This window comes from Gymnoscopelus microlampas (assembly GCF_963454915.1).
Source record: "Gymnoscopelus microlampas genome assembly, chromosome: 9".
Classification (NCBI taxonomy): Eukaryota; Metazoa; Chordata; class Actinopteri; order Myctophiformes; family Myctophidae; genus Gymnoscopelus; species Gymnoscopelus microlampas.
The window spans coordinates 9,629,461-9,652,907 of record NC_139946.1 but is presented as its reverse complement, the minus strand read 5'-3'; the positions used below and the strand labels follow the sequence as shown (position 1 = coordinate 9,652,907).

General features: G+C 42.2%; 1 protein-coding gene across 1 annotated transcript; it reads left to right on the top strand.

The window, feature by feature from the left end:
• Positions 1-3,663: 3,663 nt before the first annotated feature.
• Positions 3,664-19,633, top strand: enc3 (ectodermal-neural cortex 3). The gene is made up of 4 exons (XM_084066565.1): positions 3,664-3,934; positions 6,395-7,429; positions 7,766-8,545; positions 17,874-19,633. Exons 2-3 carry the CDS (start codon positions 6,407-6,409, stop codon positions 8,510-8,512), a joined length of 1,770 nt encoding a protein of 589 aa, XP_083922691.1. The 5' UTR covers positions 3,664-3,934; positions 6,395-6,406; the 3' UTR covers positions 8,513-8,545; positions 17,874-19,633.
• Positions 19,634-23,447: the final 3,814 nt, after the last annotated feature.

Here is a 23,447-nt window from a genome sequence, read left to right as displayed (position 1 = left end):
GAAAGTCCCCAGTCAGGTTCGAACCCAGGACCTTCTTGTTGTGTGGCAACAGTGACAACCACTGAACCACTGTGCCTTCCAGTGAAGATGACTGTAAAAAAAAAAGTATAAGTATTTTGAGATTACAAAACAATAATGATTTAAATAATAACAATCATAATCATAATAATAATAACAACAACATTAATAATAAACACTTTATGTACTTGGTTCAAGTTTTTTGGTATTGTTCACAGTCAATAAGACAAAAGGATACAAAAACAATGTGTGTTACCCCTCCCACCCCACTCCTGCTTTGAAAGAGCCACAACCCTGGTATCTTACTGTACCATTTAACACTTTATGTACTTAAAGGTAGGGTATAAAAGTGATTTTCAGGTAGGTGACAAATTTTAAGCCATTCAGGAGAGAGCACTGAAAATGCACTTTCTGTTTAATAATTAAAGAGCTGGAGAGACATGGAGACTCTTTTTATTGAACAAACACTCTATAGCAATGAGTACTATCAGAATATAGAGCTATTTAACACTTATTTTAACCAAAGTAAATCACTTACCCTACCTTTAACATATTATATTATATATATATTATTTAACATATTGGGAAATCGGAAGTAAGTAGACCTACTACACAAAAACACACACACCACACACACACACACCACACACACACACCACACACACACACACACACACACACACACACACACACACACACACACACACACACACACACACACACACACACACACACACACACACACACACACACACACACACACACACACAACATTAAACAACCAAGAAACAGGGCAGCAGTTCATAATCTTCAAAAGCAGTTGCTGATTGACAAGGAGTGGGAGAGAAAGAGTTGAATCGAAAAAACAGTGTGAGAGAGACAGAGAGAGAGGAAACCTGATCAGTGTGGTATCGACCCTGGCCAGCTGGTAGCAGTGCTTACGGTGTTGATGGTGGTGGTGAACCGAGGCCCCACAGTACTTTGAAGATCAATGGAGTGGGTGGACATATGGTCACTCACAGTCCGTTTTTTGGGGTTGATGCCGTCAGGGTTCAATGTCCACCAGAGCCTTTATTGTTGGAACACATCTGAAAACACCAGCAATTCATATCCCTTGTCATTTCAAATGTATCTTTATATATTTTAGTAGGTGTGAACAGTAGTATCCAACGTCTCTATTGTTTGAGCCATTGTAGTGTATCTTGGAATCCTTTCTTACACCCACGACCACATACTTTCTGTTAAGTAAATAGTCTGGTTGGACTGTGAGACATTCTTGAGAAGTTTCCATGAACCTCATGATTGCTTGAATCCTTCAGAAAATGCTCGGAATTTAGGTGGAGACAATAACCCATGGTGCTCTGAAGGATTTTAACCTGCCATATGATCATAATGACCTTTAGCTGTAGCCTGCATCAAGAACAGCCAATACTATGTGCCTGCAGCTCAATTCTAAAGTGATAGAGCTGGTTCTCTATGGAGTCCTTGGGTTCCCAGCTAAATGATTCATAGTTTATCTTCACATTATTATTATGACATGTATTACAAGTAAATACAACCAGAGAATGTACAAGAATTGCTATTTTGTCCAGTTTCACTCTATAGTATAGAGTCTATATACTCTATACCAGGGATCTTCAGCAGGGGGTCCGGGACCCCTAGGAGGTCCTTAGAGTTACTACAGGGGGTCCGCCAAATCTTTGTGTGATTGGACCTTTTTTTTTACACTAACCACTTGAACCCTCAAGTATTATCAATATTTTGAGGGGAACGTTAGCCGAAAATAGCAGATCTGAGGCGTTGTGAGCTTGTAGATCGCCTATTTTCTGCAAAGAACTTTGGTGTAGAGGGGGGAAAAGCATAGAGTATAGAGTGAAAGGGCAAGTTTGCTAGGTATTGACAGTTTAAGTGGTTAAATGTCTGAAAATACACATGAACATGAATCCAACACAATGCTACACAACACTGAAGATAGTGCTGTCAAACAAGTCTATGAAGCTATCAATGAAATCTATGAAAAAGTTTAATCTGCAACATAATTTTATACTATATGTAGTGGGGGTCCCTGCTTCATCTCTCTCTCAGCCAAGGGGTCCTTGGGCTGAACATTGTTGAAGACCCCTGCTCTATACAGTAGCCTACATAGACATTAAAGGAATAACCATGTCACGGACCAATGACCATATTGAATAAAATAATATCAATCAATGAAAATGTTCTTGGATTGGGGTTCCACTCCAAGAGATAACACATCTTATCAAGTGGGGGTCCGTGGTAATGCATAGCCTATATCAAATTGGGGGTCATAATTGAAATAAGGGTTGAGAATCACTGTGCTAGAAAAGTGAATATCCTTAATGGAATATCTAGATTTAATAGCTTGGTGTTTCGGTTGAGATGATCTTTATGTGATCAGCAGGTTATTCATGCTATAAGCACAGACATGAATAGGGCTGTTGTTGGTCAGTCAACCTCATGGGATGTGGGCAGTGGTGTAAAGTAACTTATATGTTTTACTCAAGTACTGTACTTTTAGCTCTGGTCCATTGCGTTAGGAGAACTCCTTCTAACGCTATGGACCAGAGCTACTGTACTTTGAGGCATTTTTACTTCACTTGAGTATTTTTTATTTGCAATGCTTTTACTTCTACTCCACTACATCTCAGAGGAAAATATTGTACTTTTACTCCACTACAATTATATGAAAACTTTAGTACTAGTTACTTTGTAGATTTTGATTATTATTTCAAAACACACCCACTTCAGCTATATATATTTTTTTGAACAAAGCACGAAAGCAGATCTACAAGCTCACATGTGACGCATTGTGAGCTTGTTGATCTGCTATTTTCAAAAAGATTTTTAAATATTTTGAAAACTTGAAATGGGACATTCTGCATAATGAGTGCTTTTACTTTTGGTACTTTAAGTATATTTTGATGTCAATACTTATGCACTTTTACTCAAGTACATTTTGAATTTCGGACTTTCACTGTAACAGAGTGTATCTACATCACAGTATTGATACTTATACATAAGTTAAAAAAATTGAGTACTTTTTCCACCACTGGATGTGAGGAGATTCTTATGAATCTGAGCCTATTGGGTGAAGAGTAGGAGGAGCCAGATGGAACACTACTAGTAGTGTTGCCAGGTCTATGTATTATAAGTGACTTCGGGCTTGTTATTCTGTAAAGTTGCTTGGTAGTTTCGGGTTGCGGTTTTTTGGGCTTGTTTCTAAAGTGAAGTTGATTATTTTGGCTTGTTGTTTCCTAATGTTGTTTAAACCAGTGGTTCTTAAACATTTTCATGTCAAGGACCCCCAAAATAATATGTATTTTTCTGCAGACCACCATCTGAAAATACTTTATACCAGGGACTCCCATACACGATTTGATTTGGTAAAATGTTTTCTTTCATTCCCCCGGGCCTCATTTTTCACATTTTCTTCAATATCTTTTTAAAAAAAGGCTATTTTCAAATCGGCTATTTTCAAACAGCCGATGCGAAGGTTTAAAGTGATCATGTGGCGCTTCTTTTGGGCTTCTCATAACCCTAGTTGCTTATTTCTCTCGCAAAGTCTGGCAACACTGAACACCACTAGTGCCTTTTGGTGTCTCACACACAGAGAACGCTACTGACTGACTGCTGTGTCCACGAGGCTGTTGTTAATAAGTAGTAGTTACCCTGGGAGAGGTTTGATTAGCTCCACAACTTTGCCAACGTGTTGCATGTACGTGGATCGATACACATCGAAGCCCGCGATGGGTTATTATCAAGCATCCATTTTATCAGGACATGTTTTTTTAGCCCAAACTTTACGGGGCGGAAAGCAGTTTTGTCGAAATTGAGAACATCTGAGCAACTTGGTTCTTCTTTCTGCTGTGCTCCAGCGGTCAACAAAGATACTACTTAGGTAAGGATTACAAATGATTCTATCGATTACCATCTGTAGGTGCCTGTTTGCCATTTAGTCAACTTCCGAAGTGTATTTTGTTTACTTTGGTTGGTTACAGCTTGTAACATCCAAGATCCTACCCTTTGATCCAGGCTCCAGCTGGCTCAGTGGTCATAGAGTTATAATATATCAGTGGTAGCCGCAGTTTGCTGCTATCTTCGGAGGAAAGTTGATCACACAGACACACACCGACCTGCTGACACAAAGGCAGTGGGTGGACAAAGTACTCAAATGTTTTTGCAATGTTTTACATTGATACTTTTGTAATAGTAGCAATACTGCAATGTAGAAATACTCTCGTTACAACAAGTAAAAGTCCAGAATTCAAAATTTACTTAAGTAAAAGTACAAACGTTTTGGCATCGAAATGTACTAGAAGTTATTATTATTATGTAGAATATCCCATTTCAAAAGTGTTCAAAATGTATACAAATCTTTTGAAAATAGCAGAACTTGTAGATCTGCTATTTTTAATTGCCAAAGTATATAGGGATAAACTAAAGTGCTAACATGCATGTTTTGTAATAATGATAATAATAATAATAATGCAAATCAACAACTAGTAACTAAAGTTTTAAAATAATTGTAGATTAGTAAAAGTACAATATTTGCCTCTGAGATGTAGTGGAGTAGAAGCAAAAGTTCAGAATATTGGAAATACTCCAGTAAAAAAAAAATATATATAGCCTCAAAACTGTACTTAAGTACAGTACTTAAAGTAAATGTACTTAGTTACTTTACACCACTGGCAGTGGTAGCCGCAGTTTGCAGACTGCTGCTAACTTCGGAGGAAAGTTGATCACACACAGACCTGCTGACAAAGGGTTACATTTACTGCACAAAACCAATTGGATTTCACGCAGGGTTTGGTTCAGATCGCCCCCCAACACCCCACGGATGTCCGGGGGTTCTTGTTTCTTGTCACATTGAGTAGCAGACAGTGGTGGAAAAAGTCCTCGCATGTTTTACTTCAGTAAAAGTATCAATACTGCAATGTAGAAATACTCTGATATAAGTAAAAGTCTGGAATTAAACATTTACTCGAGTAAAAGTATTTGTATCAAAATGTACTTAAAGTACCAAAAGTATAAAGTACTCATTATGCAGAATGTCCCATTTCACAAGTTTTCAAATGTATTAAATCTATAAAAATCGTTTGTAAAGTAAAAATACCTCAACATTGTACAGTACTTGAGTAAATGTACTTAGTTACTTTACAGTAGCGGACTGTATTTTATTTAGAAAGGTTATAACAAACTGTAGTGTATACTGTGGTTCTCTTCAAGCTGCCATGGTTTTATTTGTATTACATCTTCCTACCTACCTACATGTCTTCAATGATTATACATTTAAATACATGAACAGGCGCTATGATGATATGGGAAGTTCTAACAAATATGTATATTCAGTAGTAGACTTGTTGTAGGTAGACATTGTAGAATGTTTTCTCTTCTGTATTCAACACAGCATAATGAAAATCATTTAGAGTTTTATCCGTTGTACTAGTCCTCGCATAATGTTTGACATCAAAGAGAAGAGCTGTCGGGATAGTTGCGAGATCAGATGTTCTTGAAAGTTTAGCCGTTGGCACAGTCTTGTATGTGAGCCAAACATGGGAACAGAGCAGTTTGCCAGGAATGTATTGGCTTAAACTGCTGTAGAGGTGAGTCAGAGGCTTGACATGTTGACAGAGGTGTCGAGCATGAATGTATTTGACACCCAGATGCTTTCTTTCCTACTCATTATTAACCCATTAAGACCTGAGGCCGATTCTAGTCTTCAAGGACCCCCAAAATGTTATGTATGTGGCCGCGGACCCCCCCCCATCTCAAAATATTGTTCCAGGTACCCCCAGAAGCAAAGATTTGAGTTCCAAATGTTCGCTTTGAAAAATGTATAGATTCTAAGTAGGTAAGACATCCAGATGCTGTCTTACCTACTTAATAATTAACCAAAGATCTAACCAGAGAAGATGAATGCAGTTCATAGACACATTTATTACATTTGACTTTTATCACACTGATATCACTCTGCCACACAGTGCACACACACATGCTTTCCTGTATGAATGGTTCTTATCTGATCTCTTTTCATCCCTGCGATAGTCTTACGGTAGTTTCCGCTGTAACCAAGCATACTGATAGGAGACGTATGACTAATTTCAAATGTGTGTCTTTTTACTTTGCTCTTAATCATCAGCTGTTTGAACAGTGCATTCTGTTCAATTGAAAAGGGAGTGTTAGTGTTTTTTTTGCAGCCCTGTTCACTCGCATCAGAGAGGGTGAGAGTAGCGTATTCCTTTTTCAATCTTTTCCCCCCTGGATTATAACAAACCATTCAAAACAAATGGAACAGAACTTTGAAATGAGTCATTCCACTGATAAGATCTCCCCCCCCCCCCATGTCTTTTTTCTCCAGGTCCAAGTCAAGATGTCTGTCAGTAACCACGAAAACAGGAAGTCCCGGTCCAGCTCTGGCTCCATGAATATCCAGCTGTTCCACAAGACGTCCCACGCCGACAGCTTGTTGACACAACTCAACCTGCTCCGCAAGCGGAGAGTCTTCACAGATGTGGTCCTGAAGGCCGGTAACCGAGCGTTCCCCTGCCACAGGGCCGTCCTGGCCTCTTGTAGTCGTTATTTTGAGGCCATGTTCAGCGGCGGGCTCCGGGAGAGCCGTGATGCTGAGGTCGACTTCCACGACTCTCTCCACCCAGAGGTGCTCGAGCTTCTGCTCGACTACGCTTACTCGGCGCGAGTCATCATCAACGAGGAAAACGCTGAGTCACTCCTGGAAGCTGGCGACATGCTTCAGTTTCATGACATCATGGACGCGGCGGCAGAGTTCCTTGAGAAGAACCTCCACCCGTCCAACTGCCTGGGGATGATGCTGCTGTCGGATGCCCACCAGTGCCACAGGCTGTATGAACTGTCATGGAGGATGTGCCTGGCCGACTTTGCTGCCCTCTACAGGACGGAGGACTTCCTCAGTCTGCCCAGAGACAAAGTCCAGGAGCTGATCTTCAGCGAGGAGCTGGAGGTGGAGGACGAAAGCCTGGTGTACGAGGCCGTAATCGACTGGGTCAAGGCGGACATGGAGCGCAGGCACAGTGAGCTGCCTGAGCTGCTGCGCTGCGTCCGCCTCGCTCTGCTTCCGGAGACATACCTGCTGCAGAACGTGGCCTCAGAGGAGCTGGTGATGGGCCACAAGGTTGGCCGGGAGATCGTAGAGGACGCTGTGCGCTGCAAGATGAGGATCCTCCAGAACGACGGCATCGTCACGGGGTTCTGCGCACGGCCCAGGAAGGTCAGCCAGGCCCTGCTGCTCCTGGGCGGACAGACCTTCATGTGTGATAAGATCTACATGATTGACAATAAGACCAAAGAGATCACACCAAAAACAGACATCCCTAGCCCAAGGAAAGAGTGTAGTGCCTGTGCCATTGGCTGTAAGGTACGTGAATGAAATCCATGTAGGGTGTGTGTGTGTGTGTGTGTGTGTGTGTGTGTGTGTGTGTGTGTGTGTGTGTGTGTGTGTGTGTGTGTGTGTGTGTGTGTGTGTGATGCATTGTTTGTGTGTTATATTAAGTAGAGTCCCCCTTCCACTTATATACTGTGTGTGTGTGTGTGTGTGTGTGTGTGTGTGTGTATATAAAATATTTTTGTTGTTGTGTGTTACTTGTGTATGCATATACACAATGTGTATAATGTCTTTAATACATGAATAATCTGAATATGTCTGTATAAATATTCCTAATGCAGTTTCTTTCTTTCTCTTGTCTCATTTCAGGTCTATGTTACTGGCGGGCGTGGCTCTGAGAACGGGGCTTCGAAGGATGTCTGGGTGTACGACACGCTACACGACGAGTGGTCCAAAGCGGCACCTATGTTGGTCGCCAGGTTTGGACACGGGTCAGCGGAGCTCGACCACATCCTGTACGTCGTGGGAGGACACACGTCTCTAACGGGCTCCTTCCCTGCCTCCCCGTCTGTCTCTCTCAAACAGGTGGAACAGTACGACCCTCAGACCAACAAGTGGACACTCGTGGCTCCCCTCAGAGAAGGGGTGAGCAACGCTGCCGTGGTCGGAGCCAAAAACAAACTGTTTGCCTTCGGGGGAACCAGCGTCAACAGAGACAAGTTCCCCAAAGTCCAGTGCTTCGACCCGTGCGAGAACCGGTGGACAGTACCGGCCGCCTGCCCGCAGCTCTGGCGCTACACGGCCGCGGCGGTGGTCGGCAACCACGTGGTCGTGATCGGCGGGGACACGGAATTCTCCGCCAGCTCGGCCTACCGGTTCAACAGTGAGACGTACCAGTGGTCCAAGTTCGGCGACGTGACGGCCAAGCGGATCAGCTGCCATGCGGTGGCGTCAGGGAACAGGCTCTATGTGGTCGGGGGGTACTTCGGGGCTCAAAGGTGCAAGACACTGGACTGTTATGACCCGTCATCGGACTCCTGGGACAGTGTGACCAGTGTTCCCTACTCTCTCATCCCCACTGCCTTTGTCAGCACATGGAAGTACCTCTCAGCCTAGAGGACTGAGGAGTGGAATGATTACAGTTCTTTGGTGAGTAGTACACTGACTTCCTTAAAATGACATAATCGCTATCATTGTCAATGTGTTCCTTTGAGTGGGGTTCAACACCCTCTGTACTGTACTTTTGTAGCAAGAATCTTTATCTTCTCCCCCGTATGTTGCTCAGCTAAATGCCTATAACATGAATATAAATGTAGAATAACAAACAAGAAGGTTTTAAATCAAACTACTTTCAAGACACAGTGCCCAACTTGTACTTCACGGAACAGGGCCCATGTTTATGACACTTGGCTGTGGAAAAGGGTCATTTTAAAATCCCCCTATAGCTGTTTTCAGGGTTGCCAGTGGTTACAGTTACACATTATCTAGCTGCTGGTGTGTTGGCCGGGTGTTGAATAAACATGGAGGAGTCTTGGTTTAGAGTGAAGGAGGAATGTCACTGAGGCTGGTAATTACAGACAGAGCTCTCTACAGTACAACAGCAGACCTCAGTCCCTGAACGCAGTGAGCAGCGAGGGTGCAGGGATCAGGTCTGTGCTTGCAGGGCCAGCATTGCAAGTCGTCAGGGTGCACTGCAGGGCAAGCCCAAGGTAGAAACTAATTGCCCATGATGAGTCAATCCTTTGAAATGTGGTGTCATTTGTCTAAAATGAGGTGACATACAGTAAGCTGTTTAAAATGTGATTTGGTGGATGATGTTGCTTTTATCCAAAATACGTTACAGTATGTTTTTTTAATGCAAAAACTAGTACGAGTAACCATGGATAAACAAAGGAGTATTTAATTTTTAATGGAGTATCTCCCTGTGTCCATACCACACAACAATCAGTGCTAGAAGTAATAAAACCAGATTAAAAGTCAATTAGACAGGACAGCAAGAAGGAAGGCAAGGATCCATTTCAAGATGATCTGAAAGTGATTGACTTGACTGATCTGTAACATTCTATATCTAGGGCCTGAGGGAGAATCTGTGTGATGAAAAGACAGGTGCGGTTATCACAGCCTCATGTCATTTCATCTCTGATAAGAGATGATACATTTATTTCCTGAGGTGTTTTGGCTTTCAGGCAGGGTAAGGAAAGGGCGGTTTGAGGAAGATGGATAGGGAGAGAACACTATGAATATTCTGCAGGTTGTTTTGACTTGTGACTGGCAATATTAAATCTGGTTTTGTTTTCATGACTTGAAGCCCGTCCTGTGATCTGGTTTTGGCACTGCTGCAATAGGTGGAGCGCAATTATTTGCCACTCTAGTCAATGAAATTACATTCAGCTCAAACACGGCTTCATCTTTCATCACATTCTTGTTTTTTTTTCTTAATGAGGGCAATAGTCTTTTAATGTCAAACTGTCATTCCACAAAAGCAAACAAAGAGGCACGGTGTCCTTTATTAACCTTTCTGAATAGGGCTCACTGTGCCTTCATAAAGGGTATGCTGTCCTCTTGAGGTGCTATGCTACAGGTTCAATATGGTTCAAAGAGCAGTTAATTCCCCAGTGCCACAGAGCTTCAGTCATTCAGCCAAGAAAACAAACACTGACACCGAAACTGGACTGGAGCACATGAGAAAGTGTAACCAAGTGCTTTTAGCTGCGTCCTAACAAAGTTAGCTAGTTAATTAATTAAGTTAATTACATTTTTTAATTAACTACTTTGAACGGTGTGGCCCTATTTTGGGCATTGCATTTTTCTTTTCTTTTTTTCAAAAATAAATAAAAATTAAGACATTTTCCAAAATTGCAGATTGCAACACATTGTGAGCTTGTAGATTGGCTGTTTTCGCACACCCTCGTACCATGAAGTATAAAATAGGGCTTGTTTAAGTTAAGTTCAGATCGCTGTGCACTAAGCAGCTAAAATAAACGACAACGGTTTCAAATTAAATTACTTTAAAAGGTGTGTTATTTCTTGCATTTCCGAAATGTCATCAATGCAACTTAAAATACTTGGAAATATGAATTGAATCTTAATTTCTGCATATTTTGTTGCAGCCGTTTAGTTTGGTCAAGTTCTACTGTACTTTATCTACAGCAGCTGGTCTTTATCTAAGGAAAACGGGGAAAGTAATTTAAAAGCACTCCTTTGTGTGCCGCTGACAGCTGGAGAGCAAAGCTAATTTATGAGAAGCAGGGGGCTTATGTTTGACTTCTTCCTACAGTAAACAGCTGTATGAGGAGGAACTCCGGGCTTACCAGCATGGGGCTCCTGGTATACACTGCTTTCATGCTAGGTTAGATTTTTGGGCTGGGGCTACTGGCTGGGATGGAGACAGACAGGCGGGCAATGAAAGATCAAGGCACCGAATCCTTATGAGCTCTCAAGAGTTACAGTAGCAACCATCCTTCTGCCCGAGTCTCTTTATGTTTAATTACAACTGACATGGAAAAAAGCTCAGATTTCCAGAAGCCTTGCTTTGCTTGTTAAGCAGGCATCCTACCCTGTTCCTCTGATGCCGCGGCACCGAGACGCTAGTCTCCCTCTCACCCGTGACAGGGGGGCTTGAGGGGAGCGGGCGGGGTGGCAAAACGAGAGGGATTTCTGGGACTGGGAAAAACAAGAGTGAGGCACAGTGCTGAAGTTAGGCTATATTTTGTGCCGTTTGGCAGCCACGACTAACGTCGGGCTAAAAATACTCTTAGCTCCCGAGGCTGTCAACTTTCAACCTGGGTCAGAGAGAGAAATAATAGTGTGTATGTGTGTGTCTCTGTGCCTGCATCTTCATGTTTATGAGGGGCTGAAAAGCATCGTAGTCGGTTCTGTTTTTCTCAGTTTTCAGTAATGTTGTGAGATTTTGCACAGCTGTGAAACTTTGCACGCTCACGACACACACACGCACGCACACACACACGCACACACGCACACAAACAGGCATCACATTGCTGGCATGGCCTGTCCTTTAAAAAGCCAGCCATCCTTATTCTAATTTGGGAGGAATGAAGGTGTGGCCTGGATCTCCATTAGTAATGATTTGTCAATGCCGCTTTGCGGTTGAGGGGTTTTATGCTTAATTTATACGTCGTCTTACGACGGTGTCACATGCCGAAAATAGCAGATCTGCAAGCTCTTGTAGATCTGATTTCTTTGTACACGACAACACTGTCGTACAACAAAGTATAAATGAGGCTTTAGTTGTCCAGGCACTTTGTTGGGTCTGCCCTGCTTGTTAAGTTGTTATTATGAAGCCGCTCCAGTGTTGTCGTCACCACCTAGCGTCTATCCCTGCATTACCCCAGATGTGACTAACCGCAGACTGCATGGCCAGACCAGAACCCACTGTTGATGGAAAAGTATTTGTAAATGTGAAAGTATTATGGTTTGTTTGTTATTATGGTCTAGAGATGGAACAAAGAAATTACTTTTTAACAGAGACAAAATACAAAACCTCATATAAAGAATCGGTTACGCAGCTTGACTTTTCCCTTTCATCACCTTTTGTGTTTATATTATTTCACTTTTGATGCCTTTGCAGACTTACAGTGCTTGTTGTAGCTAGTTGGTATTTTTCTTCTTTTGATAAGGTAGTTGGTAGTAATAGTTAATGTGTATAATATAGTTGGTAGTGGTATATAGAGTGTAATGTTTTGCTTCATCCTGTCTCTGCAGTATTAGTTTGTGTCGGAGTGAAGGCAGACACAATGTAATTGGAGATTCCTGCACAAAGTTCAGCATGATCTCTGTCCCCCAGACCCCCCCCCCCCCCCCCCCCCCCCCCCAACCACTGAACTATAGAGGCCTACAAATGGCAGTTAGTTTTCTGCTTGTAAAGCCGCTCTTTCTTCTCTGCTCCCATTTTCACCTCTTCTCCATCCACTCATACATGCCCCACCCTCCCCTCACCACTCCCCAACACATGCACGTGCGCGCACACGCACACACACACACACACACACACACACACACACACACACACACACGCACGCGCACACAAAAATCACAGACACAAGCATTCTCCTTTTTAACGGTTTCAAATGAAGCCCTTATGAGGTGGGCACGGTTCTGTGTGATAGGGTACACCTGGAGGGATCAAAGGTCGCTGGGGTGGGGGGGTTGGTTGGGGGGTGACTTCATCCCCAGACAGCTGCTGTAAACTGGAGAGGTCACTGCAGGACCATGGAGGAGGAGAAGAGAGGCCCCACACACTCAATACTAATGTTTTATTAATGCCTGGCTGTGAGGGCCACCAGCAACGCATGCTGAATGAGCCTTTTATTGTGACATCTGTGTACAACAACTATCCCTTTCCCTCTTCTCAGTCAAACCCACCGCCACACACACACACACACACACACACACACACACACACACACACACACACACACACTGTACACATGCCGAGCACGCGCACATGTACTCTGTCTCCGGTCCCCTGAGTAATCAATCTGCCACATTACAGCCCTCAGCACGGCTGCTGAAATTTGCATAAACCTAATAGAGTTTTTATTGGTCTTTTTTCAACATGCTGAGAGTGACAAAAAAGTAAAGGGTAAAGAAAGATGCTGAAAGTGGCTGAATAATCTCCCAGACTAATTTGATTAACTCCTTTAAAAACGGATGAGCTGTCATACAGTAGCTGGGGTCTTTTCAGAATAGCCAGCTGGGCTTAGAGACGCTTTGTAATTAATCTGTATTATGTAATATTTGTTCCTCTGAAGTAGCAATAGAGTGGCTGGTATTCAGTCACAGCAGCGTTCTTTGTGCCCGCTGCTAGTTGCACTCCAGCACTGAAGAAGACTATTGTTGCTGTTGGGCAGAAACCTTTTATCTCCATATTTCAATTGTTGTGGGTTGTCCTATTTTATACTTTGTTGTAAATGTGAGGTTTTTTTTTTAAGTTTTTGCCTATAAAGACCTGCCCAAAATAGGGATGCCAGGTTGAAAGTTATTAAGTGTGACCGCGTTATAAATATGGAACCGCTCAAGAGCTTGCGATGAAATTCTAGTATTCACTGGATCCACTGGCACACAGGTTATTTTCCACTTCCTGAAAAGTAACTGTTTTGGACATACACGTTTTGGTAGGATTTGTCACACTGCATCAGTGGTAAGATATGCTGCATTATTGCTATGCCAACCATGGCCTATTATAAACATGAAACCCTAAAACTAATGTAAATTCATGAGGTATAAATTAACAGAGGACTGTCTGGAAACATGATTTATATGTTGGTCAATACAGTGTAATTGTAGCTGGTCATTAGTAAACATGATGCAGACCTTGTTGGACACGAGGGACACATAAAAGAAAGGTACTCCGCTGTGGTGTGGTGTGGGTAATTGGGTTTCTTGCGGATGCTGATGAGAGTGGCATGACAAAGCTAAAGGGAATAGAAATGACTGTCCCTAAGCATGTGTCATTGTGAGTCTTACTGTGAAGTCTGGCAAAATTTCAAGTGTTTTTTCCCCCCAGGCTTTTCTTGCCTTTATTGATATGATAGTTACATTGTAGAGAGAGGGTACACAAGGAGAGAGACTCGGGGAGTGACATGAAACAAAGGTCGGCCCGGCCCGGACATTTAACCGAACTCGCTGTCAGGCACCAGAGCCTATGTGGTACACGTCTTAACCACTCGACTACCGGCACCTCGCTAAATGTTTACAATGTGAAAACCACGCTGTTGTGACCTACACGATGTACACACTGTGGGAGTGTGTACATTTCTTCTCTGAAATTGATGTGACCCAGATGTTGTTTGTTGAAAAACATTTAAATTTTTCAATCGTTCAAAAATTGTGATCTCAATATGGACCCAAAAAATATTTCGGCATAATTTTTGCCACAATAATGCAGTTCTGGGATAAAGGTTGGAGTTGTAGTACCGGCAATAACTTCAATCCATTTTCACCCCTGCCTGTGTAGATGTGTGTGCAGCGTGGAATCCAGTGGCTTTGACTGTGTACTGGTGCCCACGCTGTATTCATGCGTTCTTTGCTGGAGGCATTTTTTTTCTTATCATCAAACAAAATATCTGTGGGTTGGTAATTATTTTCTTATGTTCCAGCGATGTTGAAGCCAGCCAATCTGACCACATTCCCATATGGGGAGAAAGATAACGTGTGTGTGTGTGTGTGTGTGTGTGTGTGCGTGTGCGTGTGCGTGGACACAACTAGTCAAGTAGAACCTGTGTGTTCCAGTCATTTCATATTTGTCCTGCGCAGCTGCTTGGTCTGGTGAAGGTCACAGACTTCTGAAATCCTTCCTTATCTCGAAGCAGTAGTCCTATGGTTATTATAGTGCATTAGGTGGAGTAGGCTAGAAACACTGAGGTAAAAACTTGCTAGCATTGCCACAACATTTATATACCTACCTGCACTTGCATGCTTATTAAATTGCACTATTACAGTGTGATTTCAGAGAAATCCAGATATGTAGCTATCTAAAGCATAGGCTATATGAAATATGTAACAACATGGCATGATAAGATTTGGCTCTCTGACAATCCACAAATATGTGATGTGGATAGGAACCTACAAGCAGGGGCTGAGAATGTACTGGCATTCCTGATAGTTTTTCCTGCTTAGGGCTACCTCTCTGTGTTATCTATAGAATGAATGTGTTTTTTAGATATGACTGAGAGCTGAACAACCTCGCTGATACAACCCAGGGTTCTGTCAAACTGACCCTGACCTGACAAGTAACATGAAGAGACTCTTTAACAGGCTGGAGCTCATCTCTGGTGACAGTGGTACTCTTGTTGTGTAATGGCTGACTGAGTGAAGGTTGAATAATGGCAGTCGGGGAAGGTGCTGTCTGATGGTTATTGAACTGACCACAGTGAGGCTGTGTGTTTGTGTGTGTATTGCAATGTGATACAACTTCTCATGAAACTATTAATTAATTTTAGGGTACTTAACCACATGACACAAAGCGACGTGAGGTTGTAGATTTACTATTTCCGGCAAGATATTTAGTGTATAGTGAAAACAAGAGGGGGCCTGGTATAAAGCCTGTGGGAATCTGGTCAACTAAATATAGGGTTTAAAGGGCAATGACACTTCGGTAGAGGTTTAGATTTGTGTAGTTACCTTGCCGTGATGTAACTCCAAATATTGTCTAGCTTGCTCCGTTGCATAGAAATAATCCAAAATAGTCTCCTTCACAAAGTCACTCTTTTAGCACATAACGAATGCAAATAAAGCAGATTCTGCCAATATATAACATCAAAAATCCCAGTTTGGTGTTTTCTTTTAAACTTCCGGATGATTTTACTTTATGAAGATCTGGATCTGCAAATCCAGTTCAGGTCTTCTTCCTAATACAAATAGCAAAATCAACACAAAGTTGACGTATTTATTTTTTTAAATAAATGCCTTACTGGGTTTAGTGATGTTATACTATATTGGCAGAATTTGCTTTGTTTGTTTCTTTATGTGCTAAAAGAGTGACTTTGAGAGATGTAAATTAACCAGGAGGCTATTTTGGATTATCAATTTCTAATCAATGGAGCAACGGAGCAAGATATCTCACTAATATTTGGAGTTATGTCATGGCAAGGTGATTACACGACCGAAACCTCTATCAATGTCATTGCGCCTTAAGTGGTTAAATGAGTTGAGATTGTGCAGGTGGCAAGTCAACATGAATGCAGGTTTACGTGAAAGCCCTCTCCCATGCAATGGAGCGATATACTACTAAATATAAAGCTGCTGCTCATGTGAAACAGTGATATTGTTGTGGAGTGGAGCAGAGTGGATGGGTATTTTAGATGTCTGTTATCTGCATCATGTGAACTTGTGAGAGATTAAAACTAGGGCTGTCAAAAAAAATCGATTCATGAATAAATCGCGATTCTTAATGCCACGATTTTAAAAATCGATTCAAAATATTAAAATCGATTTTTTAAAAATTTTTATAATTTTTTTTTTTTTTTTTTTTTTTAATTTTTTTTTTTTTTTTTTATAAAATCGCAATAAATCGCAGAATCGAATATCAATTAATCGCAGAATCGCAATTTTAATCGAATCGGCACCCTAGAAAATCGCAATAAATCGCAGAATCGCAATTTTAATCGAATCGGCACCCTAGAAAATCGCAATAAATCGCAGAATCGAATCGAATATCAATTAATCGCAGAATCGCAATTTTAATCGAATCGGCACCCTAGGAATCGATTTTGAATCGAATCGTGAGGTAAGTGAATCGTGACACCCCTAATTAAAACGGCAGCAGAACTTAAGAGGAGCAGAGACACACACACACACACACACACACACACACACACACACACACACACACACACACACACACGCACACCTGCACAGAAGTAATCAAAGCTTCCATCGGGTTTGCTGTTGCACATGATGGCCCATATACTGCACAGCACATACAGGTTACATAGTTCTAGTTGGATGGCTAGTTTTTAAGTGTGTCAGTAACAGTGGCAGATGCTTACGATTCAGTCGAGATTTAGTTATATCAGCTGGCTTAAGCAGCCATGTTAATGAGAGCTCATTAGACCGACCAAACAAGCCCCCAGCAGAAACGGACTATGTCGCCTCTATCTGTCTGCCTCAGGATAGAATACACACACACACACTCTTAATCTCACACACACACACACACACACACACACACACACACACACACACACACACACACACACACACACACACACACACACACTTTTCATCTTTTCTGGCAGCATTTCATTGCTAGCTTTTGCATCGTTAAAAAAATGCAAATTAGAGATCCATTTCATGTCTCCTTTTCTCTCCTACCCAAAAAAAGATCTGTTCAGGCATTCCATCTTAACAGCAGGGGAGGGAAAATTAGATGCTTAAATATCTCTGTGAGGCCACAGAGACGGGAAGGGATGAGAGAGATTCCAGCTCTGGCACCCAAAGAATTCACCACAACGTATGCAGTGCAGAACTGGCGCTCAACACATTTAGGAACTCCAAATTAGATGCTAATCAGTACTGAATAAAGAGCCCTAATGTACAATAAATATTGTGGCAATTAAATACATTTGGAGTATCAGTCCTTCCGTTGTACGTACCACCTAGAGCTAGACTGTATGTTTATCTCTTTCCACTGAAAGGGATATTTATTTCTTAATGACATAAATGGTTAGAGCTGCCTAATCCTGCATGCCTGGAGGACTTTGGCTAAATACTGCCCATTCCTAAGGCATTATTAATGCTATGCGGGTAAGCCTCATAATGTGGTATGGTGATAAGCTGATCTGTAAGTCACTCTGGATGACTCCATTGCTCCCTGCTCTGTGAGCATGTCCAGGCTGCCCTACAGTCATGTGGTCCGCCTTCACACAAATCTGAAGGATTCCCATAGAGTGGCTCTTCAAGAGTTGTTTGCATGCCTAACACCATGTTCTTTCTCTCTCTCTCTCTCTCTTCCCAGATCGGACAGCAGTGATGTCTGGAATGCAGGCGTGTGTCTCCCTTCGATGGCTGTGGAATTCAGCATGGGTGCGGAGAGGAGGGGGATAAGGAGGGTGTTCCTGCTGGCGGTCCGTACAGCACAGCAGCATGAATCACATGTCCGCTCCGCATTGCAGGACCAAAAGACACAGGATCTGGGAGACAGCTCAGTGACTCTGTGACTAGAGGCCTGCCGTCTCCTTGCCCCCTGCCCCCATTCCGGCCTCTCCCCACCTGATCTGTATCCTGATCAGGTGTCCTTGGGGCTTCTTTGTGGGACATTTCAAGCTAACGTAAGCCGTCACCTTCTTACCTTTAAAATTTTGATATCTTTGGTGAGTGACACTGTGCTGCGACAAAGTAAAAAAATCAGGTTTTAGTTGTGCAGACCTTCTCTCTCGTCTTCTTCCTGAGGCAACAAACTGTGGGAAAGAACTGGCCGCACCAGTCCAGCACAGCACAGCTCGACTGACTGTATAATAGCAGAACATCTGAAAAAGAGTTTGAGGCTCGTCGAACTCTGGAAGGACATCATTAGTGTTGTCACTGACTCATTTATGATGGCATGAGGAGGATGCCATTTTGTTTCATTTTGCGACCGATGTAAAAATAAAGACATACATGTATATACTTGTGCATTGTTGTGGCTCATGCTCCTCCCCCGACACTGGCCGCTTTTCTGTTACTCAGGTGTAATTTACTTGGACTGCTGACCGAATAAGGCATTTGCCATGCCTGGAATAGGCAGAGGCAGAGATTTCTGGGTAGTGTATGATTTTGTGCACAGAAGCAATCTTTGTCTCTGTATTTTTAGCAGTTGGACTCGAACTTCCCTCAATTTTGGTCAACTAAATCTGTATCTTCTTCCTCAACTTAAAACACTTGGCCGAGAGAATGTGACCCATGATGATTAAAAAGAAGATGCATTTCTATTCTAAGTCACAATGTTGCTGCAAATCATGTCATTTTTTATGTGTTTTGTGTCTCAGGGTTATATATATATAGTTTATGTTTTGTATAGATAGACATTGCCTCTTATTTGCTCAAAGTAGGCTAACCTAGTCTTTTATGTTATGGAAATGACCTCAAAGCTCATGTTTTTTTTAATGCATATTTTCTGTGAATGTACTATTGTTACACAAGTTTTGACTAGGCTCCATTTAGAAATAAATTACACTAATCTTTTGAAGATATTGCCAAAATGCTAACCACTGTTTTTTTTTATGTCCAAGCTACAATTTTGAGACTGTATATGTATATACATATGTATATATCAAACATACATTTTGCCAAACATGCATGCACACGCAACTTAAACACCCAACTTAAGTGTTATTCTGGACATTCATGGCAATTTAACCAAGTCGAAGCCCCAAAATATTTGATGTTTTTCTCTCTGCATTTTGTAATGTATACAAACCTTTTGTGTATAGTATGTATATTGGTTTTGTAATTAATTTGTAGTAAACCTTCGATTTGCACATAATTTGTACAAAGAAATCTCCTTTTTGTCTTAATTTTTGTATCATTGTCATGGCCCATGCTTGGGCAATGTGAATAATCAAAGCATTTTTGTAGCAACATGTTCTGAGTGTGCATAGATTCTGAAATGTCTGTGGTTTTAAAAGTAAGCTATTGATTTTGCATCAGCAAGTTATTGATGAAACACATGTTACTTCATGTTGCAATAGACTTGTCCATTTTCTGCAAGTTATAACTTGTCAATAAACCTCATCTGCTTGGAAACACATGTTGCTCTCTGTTTGTCCTATTTTCCAAAGAATGAGTAGAATTCTGCAGCTGTGTCACTAAAACAGCTTTGGCTGCCATATAATCACACAGGTATTTTCAGCATGCTTTGAATACTTTGCAAACGGATTTCAGGCTATGAGTGTTTGCTATTTACTGGGGGCCTGTTTCACGAAAGCAGAATTAGGGGTTAAGCCTGGATTTAACACCTATCCTGGCTTAATTTAGCCAGGATTAGCGATGAATCGGTTTCATGAAAGAAAATGTACGCAATCCTACCTTAGTTACCATGGACATTTATCTGTGAAGTTAGCCGAGGTCCTGGTGTTGGGATTCGATCCATGACCTTCTGATCTGAAATCAAGAGGTCTTCCGACAGAGCTAACCAAGCACACTAAACTTTGTACATTGATATTACATGAACGTGATGGGTCATTCCCCCAAATTAATTAAAGGCATTTGGCTCAAGCACTTTACAAGTGGGCATATTGTCAGCAACAGCCAAGAACACAGGAGTCTATCCCTATTACAGCACTAGACCCCAGGGAGACTGACACATGCTGATTTGCCGTTTCCAGGATCCACGCAGGTTCCGAATACTGGAATTTGGGCACAGTTAGTTTAGTGTGCCTGGGTAGCTCAGTTAGAAGAGCTCTTGCCTCCAGGCCACAACGTCATGGGATCGAATCCCTGCACAGGGATCTTGGCATCTGAGCAATCTGACTCCCACGGGTCTACTATCTCTTTTCGCCTTCATCATAAAGGTTGCTGGACAATATATAGAGGATGAAATGCATAATTTATTAAATAATATAAAGGTAATATCAAATACATTGTACAAAATCACACCCTGTGTGAAGGTAGCGGCGCCTTTGATAAATTATGTCATCGATATGTGTTTATAATGTGTTTATAGCCATGTAGAGCTCGATGAATGTTAGGGACCAAAAAAATCGTCACTACAAAGTACTACCAATCAACTCTAAATTGCCTGAAACGTACTCCTAACAGGTTTTTGGGGGGACGATTTTGGCCTCCACACTTGGTGATTTTTTCGGATTTAACTTTCGTTTCGGTAGTGACCAACTTTCGTTTCGGTAGTGACACAATGGTGAAACGTACTAAGTCCAGAGCTCGATGAATGTTAGGGACCAAAAAAATCGTCACTACAAAGTACTACCAATCAACTCTAAATGGCCTGAAACGTACTCCTAACAGGTTTTTGGTGGGACGATTTTGGCCTCCACACTTGGTGATTTTTTCGGATTTAACTTTCGTTTCGGTAGTGACCAACTTTCGTTTCGGTAGTGACACAATGGTGAAATGTACTAAGTCCAGAGCTCGATGAATGTTAGGGACCAAAAAAATTGTCACTACAAAGTACTACCAATCAACTCTAAATTGCCTGAAACGTACTCCTAACAGGTTTTTGGGGGGACGATTTTGGCCTCCACACTTGGTGATTTTTTCGGATTTAACTTTCGTTTCGGTAGTGACCAACTTTCGTTTCGGTAGTGACACAATGGTGAAACGTACTAAGTCCAGAGCTCGATGAATGTTAGGGACCAAAAAAATCGTCACTACAAAGTACTACCAATCAACTCTAAATGGCCTGAAACGTACTCCTAACAGGTTTTTGGGGGGACGATTTTGGCCTCCACACTTAGTGATTTTTTCGGATTTAACTTTCGTTTCGGTAGTGACCAACTTTCGTTTCGGTAGTGACACAATGGTGAAACGTACTAAGTCCAGAGCTCGATGAATGTTAGGGACCAAAAAAATCGTCACTACAAAGTACTACCAATCAACTCTAAATGGCCTGAAACGTACTCCTAACAGGTTTTTGGGGGGACGATTTTGGCCTCCACACTTAGTGATTTTTTCGGATTTAACTTTCGTTTCGGTAGTGACCAACTTTCGTTTCGCTACATGGGGAGCAGCTTGGGTGGATTTCGAATGCACGGGGTTGGTTGATTGTAGCCATGGGTGGGGTCTGTTAGACTATATAAGGGAGAGCTGCTCAGTAGAGTGTGGGCTGCCATGGGGAGAGGCTGACACCTTACCTCTCTGTTATTTATGTTCTGTTGAGTTTTGAGTTGTTTATTTCTTTTGTTATTTCCTATTGTTGTCCAGGCCTGGAATAAATTATATTATTTTACCTGCAAGCCTGCCTCCTGGTCGATCTATGACATTTAACTTTCGTTTCGGTAGTGACCAACTTTCGTTTCGGTAGTGACACAATGGTGAAATGTACTAAGTCCAGAGCTCGATCAATGTTGGGGCCCAAAAAAATCGTCACTACAAAGTACTACCAATCAACTCTATATTGCCTGAAACGTACTCCTAACAGGTTTTTGGGGGGAGATTTTGGCATCCACACTTGATTTTTTCGGATTTAACTTTCGTTTCGGTAGTGACCAACTTTCGTTTCGGTAGTGACACAATGGTGAAATGTATTAAGTCCACCCATGTGTCACGTGAAGCTTGACCAATCACTTTGTTGACGGGTCTGACCAATCAGAACGTTGACGGGTCTGACCAATCAGAACGTTGACGGGTCTGACCAATCAGAACGTTGACGGGTCTGACCAATCAGAACATTGACGGGTCTGACCAATCAGAACGTTGACGGTGAACACGGACAAAGTTAGGTATAGAGCAGGACCCGCTCTATACCTAAAGGTATAGAGCGGCTAGCGCCGCTAAAAATGAGAGACATGACGCTTTATTAGCAAGACAGTCTTTTATTATAGTATTCCTCATTTTACTGGTTTCCCCTGAAACCCCTTCATACCTCTCATTCTTCAGTGGCTCGGTTTTCGTGAGAAATGTCACCATACAGACTGTCACAGCTGGCTCTAGGCCATGACAAACATTGGGGAGGAGACCAGAGTGAAGGTATAAAGCAACATAATTATTACATATTACAATACATATTTATTAAACAAGGCCTAATAACAAGGAACTAACGAAGGGTGAACAGAACATTGTAAGGATCCTCATCCTATGAGGTGTGGAGTCAGTGAATCAGCAGTGTAGATGTGTGGAGCATGGTGTGGTGCGAGGTGTGCGGATGGAAAGTAAGAACATGATAATGATAATGGCATGGAGAATGGTGGTTAGAGCTGGTGGAGACAGGTCTGTTCTTCTCAGGCTTCTCCTAATCTCTCAAGAACAGATTCTCGCTGTTTTTCCTTTTCAGTGTGTCTCTGGGTTCCGAGATTGGGCTTCTCCTAGACACTGGCCAGGGCAGGGCTTTTATAGCCTCCTGGAGGCACCGGGCCCAGGTACTCTCCAATGCGCAATCAGCCCCACGCTGCTACCCTATAGGGCAAGAGTTAATGCAAGGCATGCACACCCACAACCACCCAGACTATAATATGGGGCATCACAAGACAAAGACCAAAATGAGGCGTTGGCAAAAGCAAAGCTAGCTGGCACATTCCTGAGTGCAGACTGGCAGAGAGAGAGAGAGAGAGAGAGAGAGAGAGAGAGAGAGAGAGAGAGAGAGAGAGAGAGAGAGAGAGAGAGAGAGAGAGAGAGAGAGAGAGAGAGAGAGACAGACTACTCATCATTGAGTGGTTTTTGCTCATACAGTATCAATGGGCCAACATCCTTCTCTGTTATAATGGCTGGATATCATGTAACCCAACCCAACCCAGACCCAACTCTCTTCTATATTTTATGCATCCATTTGTGCACTTGGACTTTAAATCCATTGCAGCCAGGCTATGGCTGCCTTTGAAAGTTTACTTGTCAACTGCCATTGTCTGCTGCATCACAGTCACCCAAATGTATGTTGTCC